Source organism: Mycteria americana, chromosome 25, assembly GCF_035582795.1.
Source record: "Mycteria americana isolate JAX WOST 10 ecotype Jacksonville Zoo and Gardens chromosome 25, USCA_MyAme_1.0, whole genome shotgun sequence".
Classification (NCBI taxonomy): Eukaryota; Metazoa; Chordata; class Aves; order Ciconiiformes; family Ciconiidae; genus Mycteria; species Mycteria americana.
Genome location: NC_134389.1, coordinates 2,191,362 through 2,217,041, shown reverse-complemented (window position 1 = coordinate 2,217,041; position 25,680 = coordinate 2,191,362). Strand labels below are relative to the sequence as shown.

The window sequence follows — 25,680 nt, the reverse complement described above, 5'->3', positions numbered from 1 at the left end:
ATGGGGAGAGATTAATCTGCCAAAATATTAGGCACCTAAACCTGAGCTAGTTGCTCTCTGGTCGTTTTACAATCCGCAGGGTCTGTTTGATGCAGTCGTGGGTGTTTCTCCTAACCGTGAAGCAGACAGATGTCTAACACAAGCAAACAACACTGTACAAGTCCTTATTTCTTCCTATCATCTATGAAAGCCGCCAGTGCAGCAGTACGAGTCTCGGAGGGAGAAACCGCACATGCTGCACTGAGTCTGTCCACCAAAGGAAGAGGAGTGGAAAGACTGAATGAACCATGAGGTGCTGCTGGGAGGATGTCAAGAGCAGTGCAAATCCATCAGCTCACATGGGCTTAGGACAGGAATTCCAGTTTCCCCATGCAAACACTAGAAAGGAACCAGTGCGGATGCCTGCAATTCTCCAGCGGGTCTCCTGGTTTCCAGTGTAAACAGGATGCACTGTGCATGCTGGACGGGTTGGGATTTTTTTTTTTTTCCCATTTAGCATTTGTGTAAGTGATCTCATTGGGGAATTTGGTCACCTAAATGTAGTCTGATGATCACATTCCATCTCCGTAATTGGAATACCTCAGAGAAATAAAGATTTTCTGTGCTGCAGAGCTGAGTGAGATATCATGATCAGCAAAAGGCTTCAGTATGCTAATACGGAGTCCTGGGCCTAAATCCCACGTAAACTGAAGCCCTTTATACTGCTCTGGCAGTGAAAAATGCCTTTAGAATGAGTGCCCTTTTACTTTGCCCTGAATGGCTTGAAGAGGTCCTCAAGGTAACTGGAATTTTGTTCCCATTGGCATTGCCAAGCATGAATGTCATTAATAGAGGGCAGGGAGGAATGGGTTGGGTGTATTTAATGGTTAAAAAGGTATTAGAGAAACAGATAGCTCAACAGTTTGTGGAAGTGCTGATGGCCCACTGTAGGATTAGCTGTTTCTTACCATGAGAATTAGGACATGATATTTCTCATAGTAAATCAGATCAATTGTCCATCTTCCCTAATAACAGCTGTCCATTCTTACTGCATTGGAAAAAACCTAAGGTATCATTCAGACATTTATGGAAACAAGGAGATGAAAATATTTGAACATATTAAATCTTTTCTGAAAAGCAATCCGGTACCTAATTTTTTTTAATTACTGTGCCATTCCTGTTGGGAACCACATGACTCGGATATTAGGTGGAAGCAGAATTTGCTCAGGATCACATGTTTTTCCTGGAAAAAATTAGGATGTAAACAAATATGTAAAGCATGTATAGGTGGAGCCTGTTCAGGTAGTTAGTGGTCAGGTGTCCATACCCCTGGGCTCCCTTGTTTCCGGAGATGACGCCATGCAAGCCATATAAAAAGGTTTGCATTTTGATGCTCACACCAGTTCATTTGACTTCTCCTTCACTCACCTGCATTGGTGAACTGGTAAGTCTTTCTTGGATTTATCAGGAAATAATGCGATGGCTGTGTTACTTGGTTGTTCTGGTCAAGAGAATATATTACTGATCGCAGGAGAGCTTTGCTTCTGGTGTTTCTATTGCAGGATTTGTCCTGGAATGGGGGAGAGGATGCTCGACTCTTATTTAGAATTTACTCTTCCTTAAGTAGCTTGCAAATGTCCTGTCACTTCTTCAGAAACTGTGACTGTCTCTCATCCTCCTTCATATTCTATCTTCATTAATTTTTTCATACCTCATTAAGTCTGGAAATTAAATAAATTAGTGGATGCTGCAGAGTAAGTCTTGGGACTTCAAAAGAGATGGGTGGGAAGAAGCATTATCTGGAAGAAGGAAGCTGCAGAATACCTGAGGGCAAAGCTGTAGGAGACATCTGGGAGAAGTCAATATGAGGAAATGAATTGGAAATAAGAGCTGCAACCTCTGGGCCAACCCTTCTCTTATGAAAGGATGAGCCCATTAATTTTGATACAACTGCAATGACGTACCATGATATACAGCTGGAGGATTTGGGATAGTGTCTGATTTTGTGGTCTTTGGCCTTTATCCTTGGGAATTAGCAGCTCAACAAAGGGGGATGTGCTCTGTGGTGTGCGTGAGGAACTGAAGAAGCAATAAGCAAAAGATGGGCCTTGGAACGTCTGCTGATTTAATTAAGAAAATAAGGAAATGAACTCTTTTCATGTTATGGCTTCTACAAAGTTTAACTGTGGGCAATTCTATAAAATTCAGGGTTTATAGCCTTCCTCTAGCTCTAGTCTTCCTAAAGCTAATGCTTCCAGGTTCCCAAGAAAGGAAGGAATAATCTGGCAGTGTTAGTTTCCTATGTCTGAATCCAGAAATCATTCACACATGCAATTTTTTCTAACAATCCTTTTCTCAGTCCAACAGCTAACTGCTATATGTGTTTCAAGAGCTCAGATTGTGAATAGTGGCTCAAGAAGAAAGGATGAGTGTCCTGATTTTGCATCTCTCTTTTTATCTTTGTCTTTAGCTTTACCAGCACCTCACAAGGATGTCTTGCTACGAGCAGTGCAAACAGCCCTGCCTGCCCCCTCCCACTTGTGTGCAGAAATGCACCAAGTGCGTCGAGCCCTGCAACACGGTGTGCGTGGAGCCCTGCGGCAGCGTCTGCGTGAAGCCGTGCCCCACACAATGCGTGGAGGTCTGCGCAGCACCCTGTGCCACCCAGTGCACCACATCCTGCACCACCCAGTGTGTGGAGCCTTGTGCCACCCAGTGCCCCACATCCTGCACCACCCAGTGCGTGGAGCCCTGCGTCACCCAGTGTGTGGAGGTCTGCCCCCCTAAGTGCATCGATGTCTGCGTAAATCCATGTGCCACTCCATGCCCGACCCAGTGCACCACCCAGTGCGTGGAGCCCTGCGTCACCCAGTGCTGCACCAAGTGCGTGGAGCCCTGCCCACCGCCATGCGTGGAGGTCTGCGCCACCAAGTGCGTTGATCCGTGCAAGACGGTGTGCCTGGAGCAGTGCAGCACGGTCTGCTCTCGCCCATGCTGATTGCCTTAACGCATGAACCTTGCATGCAGCCCTGATGCTTCGGTGCATTGCAAGATCCATAGGCTCATGAGCATCCACGGAATGAAAAACAGGTTACAGACCCACCTGCAACATACCAAGACCTCTCCCGACCTGGTTAACCCATGCTCTCTTTGTCTTGGAAAATACTTTTCTGAAAGTTTCCAGCCTGTATCTTTGCTTCCTATGATACTTCTGCTACTGCTATCTCAGCACCTTTTTCTTGGTAACTGAAGTTGGCCAAATTATACTGCTGGCCATTTTGAGAAGTTATTTAGCAATGGCTGTGGTGTAAGCAGTTGATGTTGGAAGATGTCTCCCCTTCTATTCTTTAATTCTCATCTTGTCTTTTAATGTCTATGTGCAGCAATAAAAATTGACCATCAATGGCATAATGTGTCTTCTGTCTTTCTTTCATCTCCCCGTTTCCGTGTCTTCGTACCCAAGAACATCCTCCTTTAGTTTTCCTTCTAAAAGCTGTTATGGTTGCGGAGGATTTGTGCCTGCAATGCAGTGCTGTAAACAGAGAGAGCATGCATTATAATGTGGAGCAATGTCTTCTCATTCCATAAACAAAACAGCCGGTCAATACTTTTCTGACAGTTTTAAAAAAAATTAGCTTTGTCCTACTTGAAAATAATGATAGAAATTTAATTTTCACCGTTATTAATGATAGAATTTTGGTCTTTGTAGCTCTGGATTTTGGAGGCAAATCTTAGAAAGTGTTAAAAGGTAAATTTAAGTGGAAGAAAGCCCCAAATCCAAGAGAGAAGGAATTGAAATGTTCTTGCTGGGATTCTAATTATTTCTTAAAAACTTTCTGATGGAGACAAAAATGGTATTTTTGATGAATTCTTCCCATGATCCTCACTGACTAAATATAGAAAGTAGGGGATTTGGCTTCAGGAGATGAATCTTTTTGTGGTTCAGGAACAGGTCTGAGCCCTGCAAGATTGCAGTTTGGTTCCCAGGTTTGCTGCAGATACTTTGTGTGGCTTTGGGCAGGTCTCACTCTTGTTATCTATCCGTTCCCCATCTGCAACGAGGAGAAGTCACATCCCTGAGTGAGCGGTTGGCATTTCGGGTTCATTAATGTCTGGCAAGTACAATAACATTTTAATTCACTTATAAATGCATCTTCTTTATTTGGAGTCACAATTCTGAAACTGAAGGAGGCCCATTGTCTGGAGGGATGTTATACCCATGTAAAAGCTGAGTTTCAGAGATAATGCTCCCATTGTCTTCCACACTGTGCACGTGACTTGCTTACCTCTGTCTCTGCGACGGCCATGCAATTTCCATGTCTGGGATGTAGAGAATTGCTATCCACCTACCATATCATTATGGCAAGGGTGGAGAATATCTAATCTAGAAAAGAAAAGAGTTATATTTAGGTGTGTGTAAACACTGTTACCAAATCAGCTTTTAATGAAACCTTGTGTGCAGGTGTAGAGAGTTTGACAGTAGATTCCTTTTTGTGTTCGTTCAGTCAACACCAAAAGGTGACACCATCAAACACTAATAATGATAGGCAAAACACGTCTCAGTAAAGCAAACAAATTCTACACCTGAACAGACCTTTCAGTTCAGATAGATAGACCAAGCGGGTGTAGGTGGACCAGATACCCAACAGCACGAAAATGGAGGGGGAGACTAGGAACGTGCACCTCTAATTCCTACTGTTGAATGCAAACCTTTGGGCATTCAGCAATGAACTCTGCCTCGCTAATAACTGCTTGCTGCAGCCACATGTGTAGCGTCAGTGCCCGCTTTCAGGCATGGAAAAAGTCTTAGTCAAGAAGTCATATGCAGCTACTAATGAGATCCATGCCATAGGTTAGTCACCTGTGACTGATTTCCAAGCATCTTCATCCAGCTCTATCAGCTGTGTTAGTCATTTAAAATTGTTTCTTCTCTCCCTCTCTGCTGTGAGCATTGCACCAGGCGCAGTAATCATAGATGGGAGCATGCAGCTTTGAAAACCCCAGAGGAAGTGGCAGAAGAGACCTGTTGGTTTGTGCTCATCGCTCTTCCTGTGGCTGTAGGAAAATGTGTTGCAAACACCCTGGCACGCTGCTCTCCTACGCACCTGTGCTTGGTTCTGAGCATTGCTAAGATTCTCCTATATATTTACAACAAATTAGTGACCTCTGGTCCATGTCAGCCTCGGGGTCATTAAGACCCCTGGTAAATCAGGCATGAGCAAGGGATGTTAAGGTATGGGATGATGGTTTTTCCATTAGCACCTTCTGCTCTCCTACACCCAGTGGAAGCCAGGACCATCATCTCTCCGTGTATCACACATCTGTAGTGGAGACTGGACTGTAGTTCATAGGGCTGAATATGACCCCACAGGGCACAGCATTGAGGAGTACTCAAGGGAGGATTGAACTACCTTTTCCATTAGAGCTAAAGACAATGTTTCAGTTGAAACATTTTCTCTGTTCCTTCCTTGGAAAAATTTCAAGGGATTGACATTTTTCTGAAGCATGGATCCATCCCCAGAAAAAAGAAATTCTGCCACAACTTCAGCAAGCCAAACCCAGTGTTTGTAAAAAAGAAGTTTTTGTTGCTTCAGTGAAAAGCTACGTGAAAGTGCAAGAAAAAAATAAGAGGAAAGCTTTCTAATTTCTTGGCAATATAAAATGTTTCATTCTCCTTTTGGGGAAGGAAAATAGAGGAGGGTAGAAGAGAAACCCCAAAACACAGACTGCCAAACACAGACCTGTTGCTCTTCCCAGGAGCTGGGATGTAGCACACAGATGTCCCCCACCCCACTTAGAATTATGCCAGCTGGAGATCTGTCCTGGTGATCAGAGACAAAACTATCAGGAAACACCTTAACTTCACGCAAACATGTTCTGCTAACTCCGGAGTGGATCTGAGCCATCTCTCAAATCTGAGTTCAATCGTGGGATCTTTGCCCAGGGTTGCAAGACGAATTATTAATAAATTAGCCAGTTATTACCAGATTGGGTGTGCCTTGCATTAAAAACAACAAAACCCCCACACCTGAAAGAGGAAGCATCTCAAAGACCTTGACTGAAGTCCAGGTGTATGGAGGTGTCAGTGGAGCAGGTTCTGGTTGTGAAAGATTCTGGTCATCAAGTTAATCTGTTGTCATCAGCAAACGGGGCTGACTTCTGAAAGCATATAAAAGCCTCCCATTTGGGAGGTTCATCAATCTGAGTGGCTTCTTCTTCCCTTCCTCCAGCAGTAGGAGACACCAGGTGAGTCCTTCTGTGCACATTTAGCTATACAGGTGGGGGTTTCTGGTGCTCTGTTCTTGGGAGATGGGGTGATTTTTCTTTATTTTGTTTTTCTAGTAACAGTTTCAGCTCATATCCCTGGCAATTTTACCTCCATACAGGTGAAAGCCATATTATGTTATTTTGAGACTTTCTGGGGCTCCAGGCAGTGGCTTGCTGACTCTTTAGACCAGCAAACCCTTGTGAACCCTCATAATTTTCTCCTAACTGAGAAGAATCCTTGTAGATAACCATTGGGCATTGAGTATCAGCAACCAAAGGATGGCATCCACTGGCAGCTTGTTCTGCATTTGTCAAGCAGCCATGGGCTGATTGCTGCAGTACCCCGGATCTCTGAGGCTCTGAGTTTCACTTCTTTGTATAAAATCATACCATCACTGAGCAGGAGGACAGTTCACCTGCATTTAATGGCCAGAGACATGGCTCCTGCTCTGAAGCTCTCAATGAACTAAGCAGAGATATGGCTGTTGCCCGAAGGGATTTGTTATCAAATGGATTTTCTCTTTCAAAACCATTTGCAATACTGAAATGTCACAAGCTTTCTGCTCTTCTTTGACTAGTTCTAAATATTGCTCTGAGGTTCTCCTTGAACTAAGCATGCTTTCAGTAAAATTTGTACTGCTTCTTAGCTTGTCCAAGTTGAAATGCTCAGAAAATAGTGAGCAGAGGGAAAGAAGAAAAACCCCTCTCATTGTTTCTCTTCCCTCCACCTCTGTAGCCACTTACCTGTTTGGATCACAACTTTGTTAGGACGGTGTTTGCCTCTTATATTAGTTTATGCTTATATACAGTTATGCCCTGAGGCCTCAGCGGAGTGGCTGATCTCCATAGAGGCTAACTGTGACAGGAGCCCAGAAAAACAATATAGGGCAGCTACAGCAAACTGGAGTCACCAACACAAATTTGGTCTGAACAGTAGCATCCTCAGAGATTTCCTTGGGGTGGGGTTTTCTGTGGTTTTGGTGGTAGGATTAACTTTTAACAGCTCTTCACTGTTGGTTTGGTGTCAAAGCTGAATAACTGACTGAAACTGTAATATCCAGAAAGGAGAAATGTGTAAGGCTTAAAATAACTGAAATGGCACCTTGGTTTTCTTCTAGGCTTAGCAAAGATGTCTTCCCACCAGCAGAAACAGCAGCAGCAAATACCTTCAAAATGCCAGGAAAAGTGTCCTCCAAAGTGTGTGGAGCAATGCCAGTCCCCAAAAGGGCAAGCCAAATGTCCTGTGAAGAGCATCCCACAGCAGCAGCAGCAGCAGCAATGCCCAAAGCAGAAGTAGCACTAACAGCAGTGGCCACAAAGTGCCGTGGAAGATGCAAATGCTTATTTCCAAGCTTTCCTTCTGTCTGCTGGCTCTGCCAGAATAGCTAGAAATTTGCAGTATGCCTCCTTTGTTTGCAAGCAGAAATTACTTTACAAAGAGATGCAATTCATTAGCTTGGATTTATTCAAACTCTACTATAAAAAAGAAAAATTGGGGGGGCCATTGTCTTCTGTTCTTTAATTTGGGACATGCTACAATAAAATTATAAGTAACCTCATTACTTGCTTCCTGTTTTTTTTTTTTCTTTTTCACTTTACTAGTGTTGTTCATTTTCTTTTGCTTTCTATTGTTAGCTAAAGAATTACCTTTAAACATAACACACATATAAGGCATATATACACAGGGCCTTCCACATTTCCTAAGGAATTATTTGTCCATGTTTTATTTCAGATAGATCCAGAAACTGATAGCTATTAGTATGATGACCAAGTCAACTAGAAATGTGAAATGTCTGGAGCAAACAGGACACAAAATGACCACGCTTTCTAGAAAGAGCATTTAAATTCAGGGCCCTTTGGGGCAGAGCTGCTGCCTGGGTGTCAAAACTGGCTCAGGATCAATGTGCTTCCCAGCTCAGGGCAATCTTGCAAGTTGTTTTCATCCTGAACCGGAGCAAACCAGGGAAACTCGGTTTTCTGCAAGATATATATTCTGAAGTGTATTCTTGTGGGTCTATCGAAGCAATTAATTGTGGTTTTAGAGTCTTGACTATACTATAACTGCTGAGGGGAAAATAGTCTTTGGAAGTTCTTAACACTGAAAGGAAGCTTTTGCTTGCTCAGAATGAATACTTTCCATTTTAAAAGCATCAGAAAGGATTCGGAATGTTTGGTTTCTCAGTAGGACATACTGGCTTAGCTAATTGATTTATAGTCAGTTGTATGGCAGAGGAGAGGAGGAAAATTATAAATACAGAAGCTGTTGAGTGAGATGGCAGTGGTGCCTGGCAGACAGACGTAAGCTTGCTCTGCAAACCCGAAGCTGTGTTTCTCAGTGTGATTCTGCCATCAGATGATGAGGTTGAATGTATCTAGCACCCATCTAACAGGTACAGGGCCAAACTAGTGAGATTACATCACTCCTGACTCATCTGAAGTGTGGGAAAAACTCTTTTGCTTGTGCTTGCAACCTGCCTCATAGACATGTCCCTGCCCTATGTCTGCTGAAGGTCACAGAGTGGCCGTGAATATGTTTAAATTGGGCAGATTGACCATGGGGACAGCTCGGTGTGAGCCGATGCCGTGTGCCGTGCTCTGGGACGGGGTGTTTTGCCGAGAGGTGTTCCAGTGCTATCGGCGAGCCCAGGACTGACACGGTGCAGGGACTCTTGCAGGTTCTCTAACCTGGGCACCTGGAGAGGAGCAGCGGACCCAGGGTCCCCGGCGAGCACCCAAGTTTCCAAGTCCCGGTTTGCCCAACTTTGAACTTAAAAAATGACTGACTGTTGCAAGCTGAGGCTCCTTCTCATCTGCTTAAGCAGACGCTATTAAAGATCTCCACAACTTGGTATTCAAAGTCATATTTATTGTCGATTTTCACAGTGAAATAAATCCTGGATACAATATCAGCCTAAAATAATTAGAGATAAGTACCAAATACATATGCAACGACACTATGTGGTGGAACATGTTCCAGGGTGTAATTGAGACAGCATTGTGTATGCTTCCTCCTTTCCCCTGTCTGATAGATGGAAGCCACGCCTGAGGTTAATCGATTTCAAAACATGTCTGGATTGGATTTAATTATCTATATATTTTCCATAAATAATCTCACCTCGAGCTGTTCTTTTACACATCCTAGAAAATCCAAGGTGAGCTCTCTGAGGAAAGCACTGATTACTACCAATTCAGCTAAGCAGATAATTAAGAGGTGTTGGCTCTTTTGTAAAAATCTTTCTATTTCCTCTAGCCCAATGGATTTTTTTAATTGCATAAAGTATTCAGCACTATGGATGCATGATTCAGAAAGTCTTGTTGCCGTTGACCAGAACCCTTTAGCAGCGGGTTCTGCACAAACCTCAAATCCTATTATTAATAGGCAAAAACCCTAAATGCAAGGTGGGAGATGGCATTCGCATACAGGGAGCTGGGGAGGAAGGCATGAAAACCAGGAGGCAGCGTGTGGGTCTGGACAATGAGCTCTAGGTCCCTAACTGCATTTGTGTTAAGCTTGAACGTTTAGCTTAATGAACCTGACTCGTGCGTGCCATCATGCTCTTTGGTCTCTCTCTGGGCCATTAAAAGCCAGCGGGATGATTGGGAGAGGGCAGAAATTCAGGCCGCTGGAAAGCTGAACGCACGTGCCTACGACACCGCTTGAAGCCTTATTATCTATTGAAAGTCCTGACGTGTCAGTTAGCATATGGCTGTTAGTATAGGGTAATGCTAGCGTTAGCTGCGGGGGGGAATTGGAAGCTGTGCGTCTTAACAGAAATTCTGCAGTGAATAAAAGGGTGGTGTTGGAAAATGACCTCTGGTTGTGAGACACGGGGAGAGGAGGTCTGGGTTTGCAATCTTCTTCCCTCTTCAGGGCTTCCCTTGTCAGCTGCAAGTTACTTCTGCATGGGTGGCCACTGGTTGGGCTGCTTCACCTGCTGCTGCTCGATGGGAGGACACTTCTCTGGCTCAGGGCAGGGAGCAGGGATTGGCACGGGGATCTCTTTGCACTCCTGCTTCTCTGGAGGGCACGGGGTGGGCACAGGGATCTCCTTGCACTCCTGCTTCTCCTGGGGACATGGTGCAGGTTCAGGGCATGGAACAGGGATTGGCACAGGGATCTCCTTGCATTCCTGCTTCTCCTGAGGACACGGTGCAGGTTCAGGGCATGGAACAGGGATTGGCACAGGGATCTCCTTGCACTGCTGCTTTTCTTGGGCACATGGTGTGGGTTCAGGGCACGGAACAGGGATTGGCACAGGGGTCTCCTTGCACTCCTGCTTTTCTGGAGGGCACGGGGTGGGAACAGGGATCTCCTTGCACTCCTGCTTCTCCTGGGGACATGGTGTAGGTTCAGGGCATGGAACAGGGATTGGCACAGGGATCTCCTTGCATTGCTGCTTCTCCTGGGGACATGCTGCAGCCTCCGAGCAGGTAACAGGAACTGGCACAGGGATCTCCTTGCATTCCTGCTTCTCCAGCACACATGGAGTTGGTTCAGAGCAGGAAACAGGGGCTGGCACAGGCAGCTCTTTGCACGCTGATTTCTCTTCGGAGCATGGAACCGGCTCAGGGCATGATACAGGTGGGAAAGTTGGTGGTAGCTTGCATTGCTGTTGCTGCTGCTGCTCCTGGGGTGGACACTTGGGTATTACGACCACTGGTGTTTCTCCCTTGCCTGGTTCCACCACCGGTGTTGGCAATGGCACTGTTTTTTCTGGGCATGGTACGACTACTACTGGGACTGGTTCTGGGCAAGGTGTTGGGACTTGGACTTCAGGTTGCTGCTGTGGACATGGGACTGGATCAGTGCACGGCACAGGCTCTTGGCTTTGCTTTGAGATGGTTTTGCTCAGGCCAGGTGGGAGGGTGATTTCCTGCTTGATTTGCATTTGATTCAAAGACATCTTTGCAGGAAACAAGATTATCTGAAAGAAATGTCAGAGTGTTATTGTGTCTGCTAAATGAACTGCACTGGGATAAGGGTGAAACAATTGTAAGAAACATGAATCAGCTGCAAGAGTAAAGTTCTCTTAGTTTATCCTTGGTTTCCCAAGGCAGGTTGGCTCAGAAAGAATTATGATTTGCTCTTTCTTTTTTATCCTGCCTTTCAGCTCCTGCTCTGACTCTGTCTTATCTTGTTCTTCCTTTCTGTTCTGCAATGTGGGACAGCCCTGTCAGGTCTAACTGAGGTAGAGCCACTCCTTTGAACTTGGAGCTGATTTACACTTCAGAGCTCTTCCTCCTGTTGCTTAGCTCTTCCCAACGTGTTAACTCCCTTTCATTTCTGTCCTGGGGAACTGATGAGAGGATCTGGCAAATAACAGATCTGCTGGTTTGATAGCAGTTTCAGAAAGTAAAAATAATAATAATAAAAAATGAATGCCGAACACAAACATTTAAAAATGTTTCATGTATCAAAAAGTAGAAAAATATAAATCTGGGCCCAACAGGATATTTTATGTTGACAAAACTGAAATACTTCATTTGATTTTGCCCCTTTTAAAATGATTTTCAGATCTTACTTGGAATTAGAAACCTGAGGTGTTAAGGCCTCGAGGTGGACCTCACCAGTAAGCTGATCTCTTTCTTTAGTATTAAGAGTCCTTACAGTAACAATAGGCCAACTCCTCCTCTTGCTCTGGTTTCACTCTGACTTCATTGATGATGTAATGGATTGAGGTTACCTGTGGCACAGTCCTTCCAACTGTCAGGGAAAGAATTAGCAGTGGTAATGCGTCCCTATGTTTCTGGATTGTCATGGCCACTAATAATACATGTAGCTTGCATGAATCAGAACAATTAGGAGCGATTTCTTCTCCCAAGGCCAGTAATGTGCAACAGGCCAAATGGGTTTTCCTAACAATTTATGAAACTGCCTCTGTTTTGTGGGCTGCTGAAGGCAGGCACCAGGCTCAGCTGCACTGGTGCTGTGTCTTTGGTAAAGCCTGTGTTGCTGTTTTTCTAAAGACAATCTGAGGGCACAAGTAAAAGGTTAGAATCACAGAAGTATTGGTTGGAAGAGGCATTTTTAAGTCCCCTCAACACAGGACTAGCACCAACACAGTTCACGTGAGAGTGTGCAAGTTTGTTCTCCCTGCCCCATGTTGCCTACTCCTCTCAGCACATCTTCAAAGCAAATTCATTGCTCTCTTCTACATCCTCCTAGATCCTCCAGATCAGTATCACTTGTGTCTTGCTATTTTCTTTATAAGGACCTGATAAGATCTTAAACCAAGTTAATATATTGCTCTTGACATGGTTAGCATGAATGAGATGCCACACTAGGAATACTTTCACTCTTCTGCTCCCTACAGCCCCTCATACTCCCAAATCTATCTTTTACAAAATAATTCTTCAATGAAATCGAAGTTTTAAAACTATTCTTGTTATAAATAGCAGAATCACAGAAAATAGATTTGGAAGGAGCTTTAGGAGGCCATTTAGACCGTCTCCTTCCCTGAAGGCAGGATCAGTTATACTTAAACCAACATAATTTTTATCTAATCTCTTCTTCAGAAAGGGTCTAATTTAGCACTTAACTATCCTCAGATTTACACGCAATCTGAATTTGCCTTGCAGAGTCATTCCAAGACTGCTTGTCCTACCCCAATGCCCACGATTTCTCTTCTTTGCAGGAATCTTTTGCATATTCACAGGTATCAAATAAAACACTTCTTTAAAAAGTCTGCCTACATTAAGCCAAGCAGTAAAATTATAGACATCACAAAAAAGTATCAGTATTCTCTGACTTACCCAACCAGTCAACAGGGAGAAGCACAAAGTCAAGTGGATGGTGGAGCACGGAGATTTGAGAACTTTTATATGGTTTCAAAGCCCTGCCTTCTGGGAATGAGTCCTCCTGGGTAATGAGCTCATTCTTTCACAACTGCCGTTGTGCATTTCCTCCACAGACTTGTTTTACACGTAGGCATTGTGAAGAGAGGCTTTCGGTGCAGAATGCATTTTAATCCCCTTTCTGACTACTCCAATTTAACAAAAAACTTTCTGTGTGAATAAAGGTCATACCCTCAGGTTAACACATTCACTGCAGACCCCACTGAGATCAGGGGTCTTGGTGTGGTGTTAAGCAGCACGGTTCCACTTCAACCCATGCAACTGAGTCATTTCATGTCAGTTAATGCCCCTGCTTCTTAGGATGTATTTGTAGTTTAAGATGGGAGGCTAATCCGTACTTCTCTCACCTGCTTTTCATGAATGAGTTTTCTAAAGTGACTTTCTTGTGATTCTATAAACTCATGATGGAAGGGTTTATTTTTTTTCCCATTAAGTTCTTCATAGATTTCATTCTTCTTTCATTTCAGAACAGACAATTTTGAACGCATGTTATTTTCCGTGGTACAGAAGATGCAGCTCCCACCCATCTAAATGTGACAGAAGAGGGAACTGAATTTATCTCCATGTATCACGTGAAAAGTAAAGGGATTTTTTAATAGTATACAAGATTTATCACATCCAAATGGAATTTGGACACTCGTCTCATTTAGGTGCCAGAATGGCATTTGAAAAGATGTTTCAATCTACATGTAAAATAAAGGGAGCTTGTAGCGTATACAGTTTATTCCCTAACCATTATTCCATGTAAAAAAAATTTATTGAGTGAAAATAGTGCACTGATTATTACCCTCAAAATCTCAGGGAGCTATCAGGATACAAGTCAAACAGTCCTCATTTCTGATGGTAGGATTATTTTCAGCAGCGGAGACGATGCATCCCACACAGAGGTGAATTTCATCATATTTCGTTGTCTTGGGACTATCTTTGTCCTGTCCCCACCATTTTACCAGAGCTTTTATCAGAGCACGCAGTCCAGATGCAATCGTTACAACAGGCTGAGCTGGGTCACCGGTTGGGATTCCTGGGCTGCAAATGTAAGAAGCTGTTTCTAGCTGTGGTGTAACTTCCTATGTTAATAATCGTTTGGCAACTGAAGGACAGAACACCTGAATTTTAGACCACATCTTCTCCTATAGCGTGACTTCATCCATGCAACTTCCTTTCTTACCTCATGGCAGGTGGGGCCCTGCCTTGCTGCCTGCCTGGCTGCCTGCCTGGCTGGCTCTGGAAGCTGCTTAGTTTTAGTTGCCAGCCTTTGCTAGAGTGGGGAATATCCCAACCCAAGACCTAACCCTGACTCAGGCCTCACCTGCTGCTCTGCTGGTACAAATTGCAGTTGTAGCTCTGCTGAAGGCAGGAACTAGGACACTTTCCAGCAGCGGAGAACCTGCCTGTCCACTTTCTAGGTAGCATCACGCTTCGTGGTTATCAAAATAGCCCTTCTGCTGAGATATGCTCCTGGAATATAGCCCTTCAAAGCTGGAAGATAGAGGGAATGAGCTTAGACTCATAAAAAAAGTTGGTTTTATCATTGCACTTGTTGGCCTGAAGAGGACAGAGCCGCTGGGTTTGAAAGGAGACAGTGCATTTCATTAGATCAAACATTGCATTTGAAAATTTGTGCAATACTCACAAGTGAATATGCATCTTCAGGTCAGAGCTTCAGTAACCTTTGTTATGTCCATCAATTAGAGCACCTGAGAGAAACAGGGCACGTAGCACTTGTGGAGCAGTGTTGAGGCAAAGACTGTTACAGTCTGTACAGCCATGGCTCTGTGTTGAGACATTGCTTTTATTTAAGCAAGCAGTGAGGTTTCTGGAATATTTAGGTGTCAAATTTCCAGCCTCAACTTGCAACATCGAGCGATTAAAGAAAATCACTTTCCATAGCTGGAAGGGAGACGACCTGAACCCTGTCTCGAGATTAGAAGGTGGGGCCGTCCTGACCTTAAACACTGGTTTGGATACAGGTCTGGAGAGGCTCGGGGAGGTCACTTCACCTCCATGTCAGCAACCTCAGCAGAAAAATGATGGTAATTACCATCGAAGAGGCTCTGAAGTCAGCCCGTGGAAAGGGAGTGAATGTTTTTCCCATAGTAGAGGTGTAATTGCTTTCCCTTTCCATGTGAATTGCACAAAGACTATTTTTAGAGGCAAATGCCATATGCAGTGAAACCTGCCTTACTGAAACATTTGGGAAACTACGGGAGAAACGTGCATTGAGTAAGGTGGTTTTACAGTGAACGTGAAGCCAAGCAGCTCCTCAGCTCTCAGCTGGTGGAGCCCAGCTCAGCTCCCAGTCGATACAGAAGTTGTACCATGAATTCCAGGGAACATAACACCACAAGTGAGAAAAATACTGGCCCGAGCCCATCCTTCCTAGACAGAAAATGCTACTCCAGCTCCCAAACAGCCTGGGTAGGTGCTGTGCTGCTATCAGCCCATCAGTGGCCTTGCAAGTGCTGATCAGGTAATTAAGTCCCCAAAAGTCCAAGATACCCTGGGAGGTATGCAGCAGTTATGCTAGCAGCTCTGAATGGAGGTCTATAGCCGTCAACTTTATCTGGTTTATTATTGAGATGAGTGTCTCAATACCTTTAAGGGTCCTGAAGCTGTATTGCTTCAGTCTGAAAAAAAGGATCAGCTTTTTTAGAAGTCAAGACCACTGCAGAGAACCTCAGCTCAGGATGTGAATTGCTCACTGTGATCCTCACCTCACATCTGCATGGATGCTCTTTGATTTTTCTCCATCCAGTACTTTAAACCTTTGTGCACAGAGAAAATGATCTGAGGAAACTATTGCACTCCTGGATTTCATGTCTTGGTGTGATTCAGAAGTTGCTGAACTGGATCTCCCAAGACATGGCTCACCCTGATGGCCTAATTAGACACTATTTCGTTAACACCCCATCTTGTTCTTTATTATTGTGTCTGTCATCATTTTAGGGTGGACATCTTGATTAACTCATCTCACGAGACAAAAGACATAATTACCTGTTACTGAATTTCCTAGTATCGGTCTGTCTGCCTGTGAGTCCAGTCACTAAAGCATCTTCTCTCCTAGTGCTGGAGACTGAGTGTCAAGTCATGTTACAGAAGACGAGAAGCTGGCCACCCACAAGGGATGGCCAAATGCTGTAGTATCCAAGTGCTGGGTATGAAGTATCCATGCTTCAATATGTTCTTTTCTGCCTGTTATTTCATGAGTGATTCGTCTTCATTTTTGCTGCAATACAGCACCTGAGCTTCCCAGGAAACAGAGGGTTTCCTGTTAAACCTATATCAATGGATTAGTTTAACAACTCTCAAGAGACGCACATGGCTGAATCACTGAGTTAAGTCTGTGACTCTGTATTCATAGTTACAAAACCTCTTCCATAAATTCACCAACCTCCATCTTAAAGCTTGTTCCATATTTTGATTCCAATTTTCTGATTTGGCAGCCTGTTCCAGAGTCTCCCTGCACTGCTTCTTGAAAATCTTCTCCTAATTCCCTGCCTAAATTTATTCCTAACTGCTTCTGCAGAATTATTCCTGTGCTTCTTGAGTACAACAGATTGCTTCATTGAAAACCCATTGGGCACAACAGGAGCACTTTCCAGTCAGCCATCACATCAAAGAGCCTAATTCTCAATTGCTTCATTCATGCACTCGAGCTCAGGACTGAACTTGTTGGAGTTTAGCCTGTCGTCAGCCTTTTCTAGCCCATACACCAGGACGTGCAATAGCAAAGTAGAGCAGTCTGGGGGTCACCCTAGCTTTGTGCTCATCTTTGGAGCGCTGCAGCTGCTGGAGAGCAGTGAGCTGGGGTACAGTGCTGCATTTCAGGCTTCCCTGCCCTCTTGGAAGGGGATGAGATACTGGCTTGCTGGAGTGTCAGCTGCATGGTGGTCAGGCAGGCGCCTGGTGCAACAGGGAGGTTCTCCGCACACCACTTGCATTTGCATTAAGGTTGCTTTATGCTTCTAAAGAAGTCGGAAAAGACCTTGATTGTCCCTGAGGTTCAGGCCCACATTTTGAATTTCTGTGTGAGTTTGCTGCCTGCGTTATTTTTGTTGTTGTTTCTGGCAGGACTGAAGCCATGGGGCTTTAGAGTAGAGCATTTGGAAAACATCCGAATAAGAACAAGCTTTCATGCTTCAGGTGTGGCCAACACAACAGCCTCCTGCTGCTAAAATAGAAAATGCCTAAGAATGGGGAGTTTTCTCTCCTAAAGGTCAGGAAAAAACACCTGTTTCTGCAAATTGGGCAGTTCTGGAGCTGTGAAAAAATGTAGACAATGTACAGCACAGGCCCTTCTCTCCGGGAGGTAGGGCTCCTGGGGTATATAAGGACCTCTCTGACACCCAAGTCTGTTACACTGTCTTGGCATTGATTCATTGCTTCACTGGTGGGTTGGGTGTCTGATTCTGATGAATCTATTAAATACTGTTAATTAGACTTGCCATAATATGACTTACTGTAGGATTAGAGTTTGGTGATGGCAATTTCAGACTCTTCCATTTGCAAATGGAATTAATTGAGATTAAATTTGAGGAGCTGCAGGCTCTAGGAATTAAACTGTTCCTTCTCCAACTGTTTCTGCATCTGTGTAATGCCACAGATTAATGGAGATAATCTTGGTTATACCTATGCCATTCTTGTGACTTTGATGGCATCACACCGTTGCACGAGGTGATTATAGGAAGAGAATCAGGCCCAGAGGACTTGGAGACTATACAGACATGCCTTGCATTATAATTCTAAAACTGCTCTATTAGCTGAATTGCTATGGAAAGAGGAAATTTTAAAAGCTTAGTATGTCCTGAGCATCTGATTTAATAACATGTTCTGGCTGATAGAACAAACTCCCTGGGGAGGAAAGGGAAGGGGTAGATCCCAGAGCAGCAGGGAAGATTTTGAGGAGCCTCACAGCCTTGCACGAATGCTGTGTCTGACAAAACAGACTCTGACCCAGCCTTGGTGTCCTCAGAGGTGTTTGGACTGCAAACCAGTACTAACATGGCTGAGTGCTGGAAAAGGGATCATCTGACAAGGTCTGAATAATGAAAAGGACATTGAGTGGATGAATATACAGCAGGAAGATAGCTTGGGAGGGGCAATTATTGGTCTTCCAGCTCAAGAGAGAGAGACTTATCTTGGATCTTCTCCTTTCCATTGCTCTGAGTTAGTCATTAAAATCATACCAATCCTGAGCTCTCACAATTTGCTTCATTCTAACACCTGTATGTGGGTGAAGGTGAAGCTACCAGTGTTTCTAATTGCAAAGTGCTGCTTTTGCTGCTGCTTCTCTTGCCTCTCTTGGTTTGTTGTTTTACAAAAAGAAAAAAAAAGTGCAATTTTTTATTTCCTCAAAAACGTTGGTTTTTCTTTTTTCCTATAATGTGTTTCCCAGTCCCTGGCTTGCAGGGAGAATATCCTCCCAGCTAAACCAGCAGCAGTGCAAGCAAGCAGCCCCTCTGCCACCTGCAGTAAGCAAAGCCATGCTGGAGCCAGCACCAGTCACCCAGCAGTGGCAGAGCCAGACACAGCAACAGCCAAAAAGAAAAGAAACCTGAGGAGCTTTTTACATCAAAGCCAAGAAATGCCCACCACCAGCCAAGGCACCGCAAGCTCTCATCTCCGTGCCACACCTGGAACAACAGCAAAACCAGAAGCCGAGTCAACGGCCTCCCAAGACAAAGCAGCTCCTGTATATGGAAAGTGATGGCAGAGGAACAAAATCCGGGGCATGCCATGGTAACTTCACGTTCTCATTGCTGGTGTGATAGAGGCTCCACTACATATATTTCACAGCTTCATCTTCTGCAGCTGGGTGCCTTGACGACCACATGCTGCTTCCCCATTCAGAGCAGAGGTGCTGGCCGTCCCTGGAGCTGTGCTGCTGGGGGCTTCGTGCCTTTGAGTTAACGTCTGCTGCTGCTGCAGAGGGGACAGCTGTGGCTGCAATCAAGCTTTGCGTTCGTACCTCAGCACCCAGGTTTCTCTCCCATTGGAAGCCCAGCTAATGGGTGGTGTAGCTAATCGATATGGGTGCTGGGGAGCGAGAAAGTTGTGTTGAAACTCCACAGCTCAGCTTAAGTATTTGAAAAGTCACCAGAGCTATTATGATCATGTAGTCAGATTTTCTACAGAGACTAACCTCCACTGAGCTTGCTAGCAACCAGAACAAAGAGGTGTGTGGGGCTACTAATTGCAGAACAGCAAGAGTTCATTAAGTAATAAAACACTTTTAAAATGAAGCAAGAAGGAGTCGAAGTGAGTAGCGTTTAATTCTCATGCATGATGGGGTTAGTATTTTGCCTTCAGTGCTGTTAAATCATTGAAATAGCGAGATTGCGAATTTACTGCTTGCTGGGCTAATAATATGTTAAGTTTTATTATCTGCAGCCTGTATGCTGCTTTCTAATTACAAGACTGATACAATAAAAGTGCGGTCTCTGCTTATTCTCTCATGTTTCCTTTATTCTCCGCCCTCCCCTCCCTGCACACACCTTACTGCCCTGCAGCAATCAACTGAACAGACTCCCTCTCCTGTGAAGAACACGACGTGCAGCCCAGCTACCGTTTCCGTGTGTTCTCAGTGCCCAGAAGCACACGTACATGTGAGCAGATGGAATAAGGCACTCCGGCCTTTCCAGCGGTGGGAACAAGAGGCTGTGGTTGGGCTGCAGGGAGCATTGGCAACTCAGATTTAACTTCATGCCAGTGTCTTGGTACAGTAAGGAGCATTCAGATAGGGTCCTATGACACAAAGGCATTGGGCTGGGTCTAGTTCACAGGCTGCCAGTTTAAACTCTTTCCCTGGAGAAAGAGTGTATCTGAAGGCAGTTTCCCAGCTACCAGTATCTGGTTCCACAAGGCTGTTGCAGGAGGTGGTTGCGTGTGCGAATGCTGCGCTCTAGTGGTTCGCACAGCTTGGAGGAAATGTCCATGCCGTGCAACTTTGGAGGACATGGCCGTGTCTTGGTGAGGCTGGAGGACATGACCATGCCTTCATGAGGCTGGAGGAAATGGCCATGCCTGGTGATGCTGGAGGAAATTAATAGTCTTTAATAGCAGGGCCAATTGTTCTCTGGGTACCCAGCCCCCCGAGTCGGAAGATAGGGACAGGGACCACAATACAGCCCCCATAATCCAGGGGGAAATGGTTAGTGACCTGCTGCACCACTTAGACACTCACAAGTCTATGGGGCCTGATGAGATCCACCCAAGAGTACTGAAGGAACTGGCAGATGTGCTCACCAAGCCCCTTTCCATCATTTACCAGGAGCCCTGGCTAACTGGGGAGGTCCCAGTTGAATGGAGATTAGCAAATGTGACCCATCTACAAGAACGGCCGGAAGGAGGACCCGGGGAACTACAGGCCGTCACCCTGACCTCGGTACCAGGAAAGCTGATGGAGCAGATCATCCTGGGTGCCATCACACGGCATGTAGAAGATAACCAAGGGATCAAGCCCAGCCAGCATGGGTTCAGGAAAGGCAGGTCCTGCTTGACCAACCTGATCTCCTTCTACGACAAGGTGACCCGCCTGGTGGATGAGGGAAAGGCTGTGGATGTTGTCTATCTGGACTTCAGTAAAGCCTTTGACACGGTTTCCCACAGCATTCTCCTGGAGAAACTGGCTGCTCATGGCTTGGACGGTTGTACTCTTCGCTGGGTAAAGAACTGGCTGGATGGCCGGGCCCAAAGAGTGGTGGTGGATGGAGTTTACTCCAGTTGGTGGCCGGTCACAAGTGGTGTTTCCCAGGGTTCTGTGCTGGGGCCAGTTCTGTTTAATATCTTTATCAACGATCTGGACGAGGGGATCGAGTGCACCCTCAGTAAGTTTGCAGATGACACCAAGTTGTGCGGGAGTGTTGATCTGCTGGAGGGGAGGAAGGCTCTGCAGAGGGACCTGGACAGGCTGGATCCATGGGCTGGGGCCAATTGTGTGGGGTTCAACAAGGCTCAGTGTAAGGTCCTGCACTTGGGCCACAGCAACCCCATGCAACGCTACAGGCTTGGGGAAGAGTGGCTGGAAAGCTGCCCAGCAGAGAAGGACCTGGGAGTGCTGGTTGACAGCTGACTGAATATGAGCCAGCAGTGTGCCCAGGTGGCCAAGAAAGCCAACAGCATCCTGGCTTGTGTCAGCAATAGTGTGGCCAGCAGGAGCAGGGCAGTGATCATCCCCTGTACTTGGCACTGGTGAGGCCACACCTTGAATACTGTGTTCAGTGTTGGGCTCCTCACTCCAAGAGAGACATTGAGGGGCTGGAGCGTGTCCAGAGAAGGGCAACGGAGCTGGGGAAGGGTCTGGAGCACAAGGCTGATGGGGAGCGGCTGAGGCACCTGGGGTTGTTCAGCCTGGAGAAAAGGAGGCTGAGGGGAGACCTCATCGCTCTCTGCAACTGCCTGAAAAGAGGGTGTAGAGAGGTGGGGTCGGTCTCTTCTCCCAGGTAACAAGTGATAGGACGAGAGGAAATGGCCTCAAGTTGCGCCAGGGGAGGTTTAGACTGGATATTAGGAAATTTTACTTCACTGAAAGGGTTGTCAAGCACTGGAACAGGCTGCCCAGGGAAGTGGTGGAGTCGCCATCCCTGGAGGTATTTAAAAGCCATTTGGATGAGGTGCTCAGGGACATGGTGTAGTGGTGGGCTTGGTAGTGTTAGGTTTACGGTTGGACTCGATGATCTTAAAGGTCTTTTCCAACCTATACAATTCTGTGATTCTGTGAAATAGCCATGTCTTGGCAAGGTTGGAGGAAATGGCCATGCCTTCATGAGGCTGGAGGAAATGTCAATGCCTTGGTGAGGCTGGAGGAAATGGCCGTGCCTTGGTGAGACTGGAAGAAATGGCCATGCCATGGTGAGACTGGAGGAAATTACTGTGCCTTGGTGAGACTGGAAGAAATGGCCATGCCTTGGCAAGACTAGAGGAAATGTCAATGCCTTGGCGAGGCTGGAGGAAATGGCCATGCCTTGTCAAGGTTGGAGGACAGGGCCATGCCTTGATGAGGCTAGAGGAAATGGCTGTGTCTTGGAGAGACTGGAGGAAATGGCCATCCCAGACCCATGCAGGTACTTCTTCAAGGTGCATCTATTTCTTCAAGAGAGGACTGTGTTCCTTGGCTCAAGAGAGGACTGTGTTCCTGTTGTAGCCTATCACATGTAGTGTCCTTCACTATGCGCTGGTTTTAATGCTTAACAGCTCCCCGCTGTAGCTCCCCCCTGCTTTACAGCTCCTTGCCTAGTTTATCAGTATTTTTTTGTTACCATTAATGGAGCAAGGCTAATTTTACATCACTTGAGATTTCCTCTCAATATCCCAGAACACACCTAGCCAATTTACCTTGTTTCTTTTATCTTCTTTTTTGACTGGCTTGTTCTTCTGCCAAATTTCTATATTTGGAGCCAGCAGGGAGCTTTGCATTCCTGGTGCATTGGCTCATGCTCCAAAATTGCTGCACTGTGACGGTGCTCCTTTGCATTCCTGACTTATTAAAGGGAAGGTGGTGGATTCCCTATTGTCTTACCTGGCGTCTCCTCCAGGATGTTTTTCAGCTTCCCTCTTCGTACTTCTCAGTGCCACAGCCCTGTTTTAACTTCTTTTCCTACCTTCATCTCGTGCTGTGTTCCAGGTTGAGTCAGGCATATTAAAAAATCACGGGAGAATTTCTTAGCTGACAACCACTGCAGGGCAGGGCTGGCTTGTGGGGAGAAGGTGGATACTACCAGAATATGCAGAGATGACACCAGAAGCACACGTTTTTGACAGGCATTGTCATGTGAAAGTGAAACACTCATTAAATTGTTACATAGTGAAAGTCTCCAAAGGTGCTATGTTGCCAAAGTTAAAATGGAGCCTAATTGGGTTTCTGGCTTTTTTCTTTCTTTCTTTGATTCTGTAGTTTTGGAGTGTACTGTTTAAGAAGGTTTAAATACACAGTCTTACAGATACTACTGGTTATTAACATGAAAGACAAGTTATTGTTGTGATCAAATAATTAAAGTTCACCTGGGCTTTCAGTAAGTTAGGCAGGTACATGCGGGGTTTCAGTCAAGTATGGAATGAAATAAGGATTTCTTTGAAGATTGGGGCAGTGCCTGCATCCAGACTAGAATAAAAATAATTTAAATGTGAACTGCTCACTTTGGTTAACAGGGAGGATCACGCCTACAACCTTTGGAGCTAAAAAGCAATGAAGAATCATGGCTTTGAATCAAAGAACCAATTTCTGCAGGAGAGATGCCACAACAAAGCCACATTTCTTGTGGTTCAGGCAAAGACGAACACACTCAGTGCTGACAAGCAAGGGTTAGGATTCATTCTTGCTGGAGAAGCCTATGTTACCATAGGGAGCCTTTTACCCTCTGTGATTCTTGGCTGGTGTGGGGCATAGCTGCCCAAGAGTTCCTAAACTTTATTCAGTTTCATTACAAAATTATTTATGGACCTTTTTCTTTGCCTCAAAAACCACCTGGGGAGAGCCATTTCTCTAGTTCACAAGAAACCACAGTTTTTAATAAACATACTCAGGAACTGGGTTTCATCTCAGCCAGTGCTAGATGTCGGTGGGGCAGAGCTCTGGTCTGGTCCCCCTGCTGGTCTTCCCTGCTCTGGTCCCCCTCAGCTCTCCTTGTAGTCAGCAGGAAGAAATTGTCACTTTTTGGGGATATTTCATGTGATAACATACACATGAAAGCACCGATTAGATATTCAGTGACTAGTTTCTTTAATCTGGGCACAGTGTGCGGTAAGAAGTTGACTCACCAAGAAAGTCACCTGCAGGACTGGAGGAAGTTTATCTGCTCCTGGTGCTTTTTGTGGCCTGTCGTGCTGCCAGTTTTGACAGCTGAGCTTGTTGCGCAAGAGCTGCAATCAAATGTGACTGTAGCTCATCTTTTCCGCTCATCTGAGAGTCACTGGACGGTGTATTCCCATTGCTCTGATAACAGGTGACTGCGCTGGGATCACGGGAGCATCAGGACACCAACAGCCAGGTGCTCTCCAGAGCTACGAGAGCTAAAAATGAAGTTCTCTATGGATGATGAACTGCACCCACCCAAGGGGGTGATTTGAACTTCACTAGGAGCTCCTGGTTTTCCTCAGAGGAGCCGGTTCCCTGTGTCCAGCCTGCACACAACACTGACCCCGGCTGCTGGGCATTATAGGGCAGCTGAGAAGCGCTGCCAGCTCTAATCAGGGACAAAAGCTAGAGAAGGACATGGAGGAGTCAGTGCAGCTCTCACAGAATGAAGCCAATGCCACGTGTGTGCGGAAAGAGGCCAAGTGATGGGATGGCCCCATTTCTGGGGACCACCAGGACATTTCCAGGGACTGTGAGACCTCTGGAAGGCCATAAGAGTATGTTATTGGGTGCACTTCTGCCTTGCAAAACCCCTGAGGCAGGGGATGCCACTGCTGCCTGCCTCTCCAAATACCATTCAGTCTTACCGTGCCAGGGAGGATTATACAAAAGGTAATTACTCTTACTATGGGGAGCTGACATTCAACTACTCATCCTCAGGGATGAGTACACTGATGCTAGTCACTGCGAGTCTTGCACACAGGACAGCTTTTGCATAGGAGCTAATAGGAGATGTTGTGGGTACCTCATACCTTCAAGGCACGTTTAGTAGCTATATAAAAGCTCTCCCTCTATTAGGGCTCACTGGTCACATCACAAAGCTGTTCTCACCAGGGAGCTGGGTAAGTCTGGCTTGTGCTGAGCCTCTGTAGCTGGCGAAATGCAGATTTATTTCTGGGTTTTTTACATATAAAAAATGCTCTATAGGAAAAGTTTTTAAAACTAGTCAGTTGGAATTGCTGTGTTGCAGTGGGAGTGCATTCTCTTACAGTGTCTCCAGCTGGGCATCCGAGTCCAAAGAGACACTCCTGGAAAAATGTGAGGAAAGGTTGTTAGCAGTAATTGGGGTGCCGCTATTGTTGTTTGCTTTTGAGAGTGCCTGACAACAGTCAGAGCAGCTTTGGTGTATCAGGGAACATAATGCTAGAAGAGCTGTAAGCGGGTTTGTGTTCAGTTGTGGTATCTCTACCCTTTAATTGGCTTTGGTTCCCTAATGAGCATGAACTTTGTGATGCTGGGACTGAGCTGTGAACCTCTGCCTGCCTGTGGTGTGACAGGATCACCAAGCAGCGGTGCCTTGGGTGCTCTTTGCCTCTCCTGCTATGGCAGATGTGGCCAGAGGTTCAGAGCTTGTTTCTGGGTTGGGCTTTTTTCTTGATGCATCAGCAAGAGGTCAGAGGCAGCCGCCAACCAAAAGCAGGAAGGGAAAACTGGATTTCATGATTGAAAGGCAGGTCTGAGATCAGCCATTCCTCTGCTGACCTCCAAGATCAGTTCTCCCCTGTGGAGGTCTAGGTGATGGGGAGGGAGTTGCAGTCTGGGGAGATATTTAGCGCTACGTGTCTCTGAATTTCCCCACTGTTTGACTTAGTGCCGTGTTTCAGAGTTAGAAATGATGGGTTGGGTTCTTGGCTGCTGCTGGCGTGGTTTTGAGACTGTTGCATAGGTGGGACCTGTCTCTGGCACCCTGTGAAGCGAGCTGGTCCTGCGGTGCGGGCAGCAGCGGG

General features: G+C 45.7%; 1 protein-coding gene across 1 annotated transcript; it reads right to left on the bottom strand.

The window, feature by feature from the left end:
- Positions 1 to 10,139: 10,139 nt before the first annotated feature.
- Positions 10,140 to 11,150, bottom strand: LOC142420694 (uncharacterized). Its single transcript, XM_075524878.1, has 2 exons — positions 10,287 to 11,150; positions 10,140 to 10,244 (listed from the first exon to the last, which is right to left on the bottom strand). The coding sequence occupies exons 1-2, from the start codon at positions 11,148 to 11,150 to the stop codon at positions 10,140 to 10,142; spliced, it is 969 nt and encodes a 322-aa protein (XP_075380993.1).
- Between the last annotated feature and the right edge of the window lie 14,530 nt (positions 11,151 to 25,680).

Coding starts and splice junctions, on each gene's coding strand:
- LOC142420694 (XM_075524878.1), bottom strand. CDS start 11,150: ATGTCTTTGAATCAAATGCAAATCAAGCAGGAAATCACCCTCCCACCT. Junction 10,245..10,286: donor AGGAGTGCAAGGAGATCCCT/GTGCCCACCCCG, acceptor GAGTGCAAAGAG/ATCCCCGTGCCAATCCCTGC.